Source organism: Sorex fumeus, unplaced genomic scaffold (assembly GCF_029834395.1).
Source record: "Sorex fumeus unplaced genomic scaffold, SorFum_2.1 ptg000007l, whole genome shotgun sequence".
NCBI classification, from domain to species: domain Eukaryota; kingdom Metazoa; phylum Chordata; class Mammalia; order Eulipotyphla; family Soricidae; genus Sorex; species Sorex fumeus.
The window spans coordinates 53,756,426-53,766,566 of record NW_026606064.1 but is presented as its reverse complement, the minus strand read 5'-3'; the positions used below and the strand labels follow the sequence as shown (position 1 = coordinate 53,766,566).

General features: G+C 45.3%; 1 protein-coding gene across 1 annotated transcript in view; it reads left to right on the top strand.

Moving 5' to 3' along the window:
- Positions 1-387: 387 nt before the first annotated feature.
- CCNY (cyclin Y) overlaps positions 388-10,141 on the top strand; it is a 175,769-nt gene continuing 166,015 nt past the window's right edge. The window contains exon 1 of the mRNA XM_056132607.1: positions 388-678. Coding sequence (XP_055988582.1) covers positions 525-678 — 154 coding nt within the window. The 5' untranslated portion in view covers positions 388-524. The remainder of the gene's footprint in view (positions 679-10,141) is intronic.

Here is a 10,141-nt window from a genome sequence, read left to right as displayed (position 1 = left end):
GCTCCCTCCTGTGAACCGGAAGCGCTTGGCGAGGCCGCCGCGGCCGCCGCAGCGCCCGGCGCCACCGAGCGGGAAGCGCGCGCGCGGGGCGGGCGGGGGGAGGAGGGAGGCGGCCTGCGCGGCGCCGCCCGCCATGGCCGCGGCGGGGTGAGCCGGGCTCGGCGGCCGCAGTCGCGCGGACCCGAGCGCTCCGCCGCCGCCGCCGCCACCGCCGCCGCCGCCGCCGCCGCCGCCGGGCACCTCCGCGGCGCGGGGAGGGCGATCCGGGCTCGCCGGAGGAGCCGCCGCCACTCGTGTCCTGCCTGCCGGCGCCCATGGCGCGGCCCCGCCGCCGCCGCCGCTGCTGCTCCCGCTGCTGCTGCTGCTGCTGCCGCCGCCGCCGCTGCTGACCCGGGGCCCGGCCGCGCCTTCCGCCCCCTCCCGCGGCGGCGGGCGGGCCTCCCCTCCACGCCCCCGCCGCCCGCGCCCCGCGCCGGGGGACGGCGAGGAAGGCCACAGCCGCAGGCGCCGCGGGGTCGCCGAAGATGGGGAACACGACCTCGTGCTGCGTGTCGTCCAGCCCCAAGCTCCGGAGGAATGCCCACTCGCGCCTCGAGTCCTACCGGCCCGACACGGACCTGAGCCGCGAGGACACCGGCTGCAACCTGCAGCACATCAGCGACCGAGAGAACATCGACGGTGAGCGCGGGGCGCCCCCCACCTCCCCGCCCGCGGTCTGCTCCGCCTGTCGCCGCCCCCCACCCCGTGCGGGACTGAGACCTCGGCCTCGCCCGCCCGCCCGCCCGCCGGGGCCCCGCAGGGACTCCGGCCGGCCCCTCTCCCCGCACCCCGGCCCGGTCCCGCGAGTGCTTGGCGGGGAAACTTTGCCGGGTCGCGGGCCGATGGGAACCGGCTCCGCGGGGGGCCGCTCTCCGCGGCGGGGTGGCCGGAGCGCCCGGGCTCCCTTGCACGCACTTGCCCGCTGCAACCCCGGGCCAAGTTCAGGCGCGACGATCCGGGGAAGCCGGGGTGCCAGCCGAAAGGGCCTGGGAAGGCTCCGCGGGACCTCGGGCAGGCCGGAGGGGGCCTGTTTCCAATTTGGAAATGTAACCCCCACCCCCTTCCCGACCACCTGTGGTTGGAACCCCTGCCTGGGTTCCCCGGAAACTTATGCATCGACCCCCCCCCCCATCCCCTCCCTACACACACACACGCACACGCACACGCACACGCACTCACACACACACTCCTGGCAGTTAAACAATTTGTTAGAAAACTCAAGAATTTGGGGTCCGGGGGTTGGGGGGAGGGTGGTTTGCCCGGCTCTGGAAGGGTTGGAATCAGCTAGCATGGCATGAATACGGAAAACTGTTCTCTATAGAGGATTACCTGATGGTTGGGAGAAGGTTTAGGTTGGCAACCCGTTTTTTGGCTTGGGGCTAAATTACAGTCCACGGCTGTCTGATTGCGGGGAGTGACTTCTGTTTGGACTAGAATTTGTGAAGGAAGTTAACTGGTCACTGCACCTAAGTAGTGTTTATTGTCCGTAGAGTACCCTTATTAGTATTATTTTATTAGTAACTCATGCGGCTTAATGTCTACAGATGGGCAGCTATGCATTATGTAATTTTCAACTTAAATGAATTTAGAATATTTTTTATGATGACTTCATTTTTCTTTTTGAACTGAAACGTTCCAGTTGATGTAAATGAACTAATCTGAATTTTTTTTATTTATATGAATGAACTGATACAACTCAGTCATGATTCATTTCTGTCAACTTTTGGAGGAGCAATCTGGGGCAAACTTAAACTTTTCTAAAGGAAGGTATTTTTATTTAATCTCTTTAGGACAGTGATCTTCTTGAATGAGTACCTCATGTTAAAGATTTAATGTTAACATTTATTATTGACTAAAGTCACTACTTATGGTTCAACATGCAAGTCTAGTGTTATTATTTTAGGCTTACATTATCATTACATCCCTTAAATATCTTTGAACTACAGCCATACTAGAATCTTGAAATGTATAATGTTATCTAGAAGGATATCAAGGCCATCTGTTGTGATCACTGCAGTAGAATGAAGCACCTGAAACACATGACTAGTATATAATAATGACTTAATGCCATTTTAAAGGATTAAATGAATGAGTTTATAATTCATAGCCATTATCCAGTCTGATATAACCAGACAGGCAAAAACATTTGGAAATAATTTATCCTTTATGTAGTTTACAAGTATCAGGTAGAGACTTAATAATTTAAATAGTGGAATAAAGAAGTTCAAAGGAGGATATGAATTTTTATAATAATACTATACAATAATATTGCATAGTATTATTGGCTATAGTAGGAAAACAGGGAAAAATAAGTAATTGTAAATAGCTATTTGGAAGAAAGGCTTGGAAGGATTTTGCTGATAGAATAATATACTGTCTATACCAACCACTGGATCCTGGCCCACAGGTATATAGGAGAGGACCTGTTTGCAGGTGTAGAAAGGCTGAAGAAGGCGCCAGTGCAGGTTAAGAGAATTTCTAATCTAGGCTGTTGCGTCCTCACACCTCGGAGCCCAGTTCACACTCATGTGACAAATAGTTGAAAGAACAGTTTAAACCTGGAAATACTAACTTGCCATTCTCTCTCTTTTGATATCATTAACTAATACTTCGAGGGTTTTTATCTCCCCAGTATTGGTTTCAATTAGACAATTTGAAGATGCAGTCCGGGCTGAGAAGTGCTAAGTCTTGGAATTGTTATCTATTTTTCAAGGATATTTTTAGCATAAAATCAGTAGCAGAGACTGGGAGAAGTGATTTGGTTAATTGGTATACATAGATGTTCATCTTTATTTTAACTTATAAACTATAATACTTGTTGGATGAGTCAACATTTTAAAATTACATATCAAGAATTCTTAGACCAGAGAGAGAGAGTACAGTGGACAGGACTCATGTCTTGCATGTAGTTGACCTGGATTTAATCTCTGGTACTCAGTTGTTCTCCCAAACCCTGCCAGGGAGTGATCCCTGAGCACAGAGCCAGGGATCACTGAGCACTTCTGGGTGTAGCCCCCAAATAAAACAAAAACAGTTTGATTTCTCATATATAACAAAAGCTGAAGTGCTCAAATAACCATCTTTTTTTTTTTTTTTAAATGAACTGAAAAGCATCCTGGACAACTAGAATGAAACCTCTGGGAGAAGTTCATGGGGCCTCTGTGCTTCGTCAGTTTCTTTAACCCCAGTGATATCAGATACCTATCCATGTTTTCACCACCCAAGCATGCCCTGGTGATATTTATCCTGGAGAATTTCAGTGACTGAATCAGGGTGTTAGGCTTCCATGATACCTTCTGGCAACTTACCTTGTTTTTCTGCTCAATGTCAGTGTATTTTAGTGTTATGATTTTGAAATCTGCCTGAGACTTTATCAACTTATCAGCTACTTCTCATAACGTCATTGAAATTGAGAAGTAACGAAACCATTTAGCAACAGATGGTAATAATCGGAACCATTAGTGTATTCTGTGCCTAGTGTTAATCTGAGGAGTTGACATATATTCTTTAAAGAAGTGTGTGTGTGTGTGTGTGTGTGTGTGTCTGTGTTTGTGAGAGCGAAAAGACTTGTCCTAAGTGTGAAATGAAAACTTTCTTTTCTGTGGCTTTTTTTTGGGGGGGGGGGTGGCACACACAGCTGTCCTTACTCCTGCCACTGTGCTCAGGGGTCACAGTTGGGGCTCAGGGCTGCATATGTGGTATTGGGATTGAACTTGGGTCAGCCGTGTGCATGGCATTATACTCATGGTACTATCGCTCTGGGGCCACGAATGGAAGCTTCTTACTGTTGCCCGACTATCTTTCAAACTTCGCTAGTCAGGGGTTCCCTTTTGGGGTAGTTTGTTGTCATTGCAGTTGCATCTAGGATTCAGAGAATGAACTTTATTAGCAACAGATCAGAGGTCTCTGGTTAGATTATATTTATGGAAGGAGAAAGTGAGGGATGGATTAAAGAGAATTTAAAATTCAGTGATATCAAATAAATCCCGATAGCTCTAATGTGGTTACCATATTGTCAGTTTGCCCAGAATGATGATAGCAACTGCTTCCTTTGTGGGTCAGTCATCCTTCTTGATAACCCAACTTCCTTCTTATCCTATACCCAATCTCGCAGGGAAGAATGGCTCTCTCCTTTGAAAATTTGTCCAAAATTCGGCCACTTCTCAGAACCTCTCCTGCTTTTCTGGTTTAAGCAGCCTTGATCTTAGCCAACCTGAATGGTCTCTTTGCTCCCATCTTTACCTCCCACAGTCTGTTGCCAGTACGGCAGCCACAGTGAGCACCTTCTAAAAGCTTTAACCCATGACTCCACTGCCTAATAACGGAGTGATTCCTTATTTCACATTCAATAAAAACCTTACAATGAATTTTTATAGTGGAATCGAATCAATGATTCCAAGGCCCTTTGTGATCTGTTCGCCTCCCCGACTCCCTCATTCACTCACTGGCTAGCTTGTTTCAGCCTCACTGGCTTTCTGCAGAGCTGTTCCTTGATCTTACCGGACATGCCCTCACCTTAGGTTCTTTGCTTTATCTCGATGCCTGGAATGCCCTTCACCATGTATCCTGAAGGCTAATTCCCATGCTCCTTTAGTCTTAGTTCACATCATACTTTTTCAGTGAGGCCTTTGTAAAAGCCTCTTGTCACATTCCTCCTGCTACCTCATCAGCAATCCTAATATATTTCCGGCACAGTTTTAGTTCTGCCACCTATAAAATAAGTGAGTGTATGTATATGTGATGTATTTCTGCCTGCTGGCATGTGAACGTTATTTTGTTTGCTGATAGATCCCGAGTGTATTCATACTTGTTGAGTGAAGCCAACCACATATGGACATGGGACCATCACATGTGCACTTATTGATGACAAGAAGTAAAAATGGGAAGAAGAGAATAAAAAAGATGTGAAGCTTTTTGAGTATTGTTTGCATTTTAACCTGACAGGTAGCAGATAGGGTGAAGTCCTAAAAAAGAAACTCAAGATTTTAAAGCATTAACAGTTGCGGGAAAACAACAGCAATAGCAACAACAATAACAACACCCAAATGGAAAGGAAATCCTGGCTGATGGAAGTCTGTATCACTGTGTGGTATGTTTAGTCTTTTCCTGTCTTTGCAGATGAATGGCTTTACATGTGACCTTAAGTCCCTCAGGGTCAAAATAATGTGAACGCATTTAAATTAACCAAAAAAAGCAATAGCTGAACAAACGAAGTTATGAACATAGCCATTCGTGTTGGTTTTCTTGTATTAAACGTGGAATTATAGTCTAGGCTATACAAGTGATTGAGCTTCCCGTAGAGGAGAAGGAGCCTAAGGAGCCCATCTCAGGCCCAGGAAGAGGAATTGTGTCGAGACAAGGAAGCAGAGTAAACTCCGAGCTCCTGTCACTGCAGTTGGTTTCCTTCTGTATTGACAACCCATCCAACCATATCTGTTCAGTGTTCTTTCTCTTGAGTCAGTGTCCCACCTTAATATGTCTCTTTTTTCCCCTTTTGGACTTTGGGCCATACCTGGTAGTTTTCAGGGCTCACTCCTCTGTGTGCTCAGGGATCACTCCTGCCAGCACTACAGGGCCTAAATGTGGTTCAGGGGAGTGAGCTGGGTTTGGCCTCATGTAGGGCAAGGGTCTTAACTTCTCTTACTCTTGTTCTCTCTCTCTCTCTCTTTCTCTCTCTCTCTCTCTGGCCCTCACTTTAGCATATCTAACATGGTGGCAGAAACCAGACTTGTAATGTTTCATTCCAAACTAAGACTTACGGTCATGCTACCTATAAAATTTGTGAAGACACCCTGATAAAGCATGAATTAGAGAGTCTGTTGAAAGCTTTGCTGGAAGAATCATTTTCCAGAGCATGGATGATGATCCTTGGGCTGGAGCAATAGCATAGCTGTAGGGCATTTGCCTTGCACATGGCTGGCCCGGATTCGATTCCTCCACCCCTCTCGGAGAGCCTGGCAAGCTACTGAGAGTATTCAGCCCGCACAGCAGAGCCTGGCAAGCTCCCCATGGTGTATTCAGTATGCCAAAGACAGTAACAAGTCTCACAATGGAGACGTTACTGATGCCCGCTCAAGCTAATCGATGAACAATGGGAGGACAGTGCTACGGTGGATGATGACCCTGTAGCATCCTCTCATTTAGAATCAGTGGGCCATTTGGTCCCACACTCTCCTTTTATAGATAAGGAAACTTAATCTTGGTGAGGTGCAGTCTCTTGTCTAGGTCTTGCAGACCATGGGCAAGGGCAGTAGCATTTACTGTGCACATAACACTGCATTCTCTCTTTGAAGTCTTCCCGAGGATTCCCTTTTATTGGAGGGGAAACTGAACCTGGAAGGTCAAAAAATTTGATCATGGGGCTTGCGAGATAGTACTGTGGGTAGAGAGCACTTACCTTGCACATGGCTGACTCCATTCGATATTCTGCACCCCTGATATGGCTTTACGACCACTGCCAGGAATGATTCTAAGTGCAGAGCCAGGAGTAAGCCCTGCTCACTGCCAGGTGCAGCTCCCAAACAAAAAACCTGCTCACGTTCTACAGTTTGTGGCAAAAATTGGGTTTCAAACTCCCCATTCTGTCACTCGCTAGAGTGACCACCTTCGTGATTGTGTAGACCGTCCTCCTTGTTCTTGGCCACATCTACTTTAAGAGTCATTGACTGTATGCTTTTGGCGAGGAGTATTAAAATTTTGTGTCTGGAATGTTTACAGACAGTTTCTTGTGAGGATTTAATAATTCTGCGGAATGGTTGAGTTTCTCAGCCTTTTCTTCAAAGTTGATTGTCTTTCTCATCTTATGAAGAAGAATTGCTTTCACTTTTCTGGCTAGATGAAAACTGACTCAATGATTAAATCCTTTCCTTCCTAGGAGAGGGCAGAACCAGAAGGGAAAAAAATGAGAAGCAAGACATGTGAGCGGTTTTAAAATTCTGTTTTCGTCATACAGGGTCAGTCATACATTTAGCTCCAAGCTTGTCACGTTGGTTTTAATTTAAGGGCCCTTTAGGGGGTATTTTTCATGAGATCTTTTTTTTTCTATCAAAATAATTTATTGAATAAAGGCATGTTCCAACACAACTAGAATTTGTATATACCTTCATTTTTCGAAATTAAGAACACTGAACATTTTTTCTTCTTTTATTTGCCACACATGGCACTGCTCAGGGCTTACTCTGAGCTCATCCTCGGGGATCATTCATGAGATCTTTTGACTGTTTCATACTTGCTGTGTGTCAGTGTACGAATCTTGGGCTGCAGAGATGGCCCAGTGAGTTAGTTTGAGTGCATGTTTGCAGGAGACCCTGGTTGGATTTTTAGCACTGTATGCAGCTGGGAGCAATTTGCTCCTCAAGCCCTGAGCCATGCATGACCTCTGACTTCCACTGGGTGTGACCCCAACACCAAAACTAAACTCAAGCCAACCGAACATATGAATCCTTTTGTGATTCAACCTTTCAGTAAGTAGGATAAGCACATGGCAGTTGATAAAAGCCCTCATGCCTTTAGTATCATTTGCAGCTTGTAGCTGGGAGGTAGGAAAGTGTCTTCCTCTGCAGCATTTTGCATCTTCTTGAAAGTGAGTGCTTTATTGCTGGCAGTCTTGGTCAGAAGACAGTTTTCACTCTGTGCTCTGAGATGCAGCGTTATTCTCTCTGACCTTTCCTAAAGAGAGAGAGAAGCTCAAGGAGGAAAAACCAAGGGAGGTGTTGGAAATGGAGGTTATAGGAAATGTCTCTACTGCTAGGAAGTTGATGGAGGGCAAGTAGCAGGAGCTCAGTAATCAGAAGGCCTACCTGCATTGTAAACATGGTTCTGGGACCCGCATCTAGCTCAGTTACATTTTTCTTCTCTACTGCTTTAGGTAAAAAGAGGGTCAAAATGAGACAAAATTCTCATCAAAGAAATAACCAGTGAATGAATATCATTTTCTTCTATTAAGTGCGGTTAAGACTCACAACAATATATATTTGTGCTTTCCATAGTCAGAGAAGCTGGAAGCCTAAGAAGCTTGTCCTCACATTGATAGCGATGCCATATTCAAAGAGGTAGCAGAAGGATGACTAGGATTTTAGAACTGCAAGGGATGAGATTATACAGAACCTTGCAACCTTTGACTGGGAAGTTTTCCTGGCAATATAGAGTGTACAGTGGAAGTACTACTCTTCCCGGCATTTCTTTTCTGAGTTGTATCTTTTCAAGTCACACTGGGGCTGCTCATTGAGCAAGCTTCTCCTGACTCTGGGGATAATGGCCCACCAAGGCCGTTGGCTGATGGTATCCATATGAGCCATGTTCCTAGCAGTAGCCTTTTGTATGCTGATTTGGAGACTGAAGCCTAGGAGTTCTTTTTCTTCTTCGAAGAGTAAGTTTTTGAAGCATATATAAATTGCTTTATTACACTGAAATATTGCTTTATAAACAGAGGAATTGCTGGGCTGAGAAATGGGTTCAAGCAGCCCCGAGCACATTAGCAAGAGCTCTTTATACTTACATGCTTTCAGGAAACGAAAGATCTGCAGTGCGGAGAACCCAGAGGATATCTAAGGGACTCCTCTGTCCCCTTTGGTGGCTGTGCGTTTCTAATTGTTCCATCTGGTTCTCTTCCTTTCCTTGTAGAGACTGCTCGAAAGATCTTCTGAAGCTTGAGTGTGTTGGTTTGACAACACGTGTCCTTGGCATATTCCTCCTATCAGCAAGATTTTGTCTGTAAGGTTTCTTGATTGACAAAACTGATCATGTTAGGGGTTGGTCCAGTCCAAACTGCTTTACTCTGGACATCTCTTCCTATCCCAGGAAGGTTACTTTGAAATACTAGTAGAAAGCCTTGAAACCTCTTTTTAAAAATCTTCGTTTAAAAGAATATTGACAGTCTGTATACATTACTTTGGCCATAGGGATCAAAATTTGCATTGAAATGTTTGGACAGTGGTACTATCTCTGGACTATGTTCAGTCTCCCATGGTTTAATATGACTTTTATAAAAAAATTTATTTCAGCTTTGTCATTACAGATGCTGTTAGAGGCTATGTAGATTAATTCCTGGGTCCTTATTCTGCGATCTTTATCCTGACTCAGAATGTATAGCAGGGTTTCACTGGGTATGATGGATGTGAGTGTCATGCTCGGTAGCATCTGTAGACATGTCAGCTGGTTCCTGGCACCGAGGGAAACACAGCTGGAGTACACTAAAGATAATTGTTAGCAACTGCATTCACATCTTTGCCAGTTTGCTTGGTGAGCCTTGCAGAAATCTTAGTTGGGTGGTGAAATGCACTTCTATTTTGGACACCGCTGAATATAGACTTTCTGACTTTGAAGTGCATGAGAAGAAAATGCTCTGCATAAGAGTTTGTATGAAATACAATTGCATGTTGCAAAACTGTCAGTGTAGTGCTTAAGACACTTTACAAATAAATTCTGTTCTTATTGGGCAAAAAAGAAAAAGAAGTTATTAAAATATTTTGATTATATTTGGCAAGCTTGTCACTCTACAAATTTAGCATTAATCAGAGGATTAGATGAATATAGTAGCTTAAGAGGTCTATTCTTGGCCTTAACTTTTTTTTAATTAAAAATTTTTTTTAAAGAGGGGGAAACTCAACTTATTTGTTTGTTGTTCCAGGGATTGAGACCAGGGCTTCAAACATGCAAAGCAAATGTATTCTTGGCTTTTTTGGGAACAGTTTCAACCCTCTCCCACATTTAGAATTCTGTCCATTAGTGAACTTATGGGTTTGCCTTGCACGTGGCTGACATGGCTGACCTGGATTCGATTCCTCTACTGCTCTCAGAGAGCCCGGCAAGCTACCATCTTGCCGGCAAGGCAAAGCCTGGCAAGCTCCCCGTGATGTATTCAATATGTCAAAAACAGTAACAAGTCTCACAATTTGTTATGAGATGTTACTGGTGCCCACTCGAGCAAATCGATGAACAATGGAAGGACATTGCTACAGTGCTACAGTGAATTTATGACTGTTCGAGATTATTAGTTGGTTATAGCTATTCTGTTAAATGCAAGCATAAGTATTCTTTAAACCAGTTTTTTTTCCCCACTTTTTTTTTTTTAATTTTAGTTTCCAATCACTGTGGACTGGTG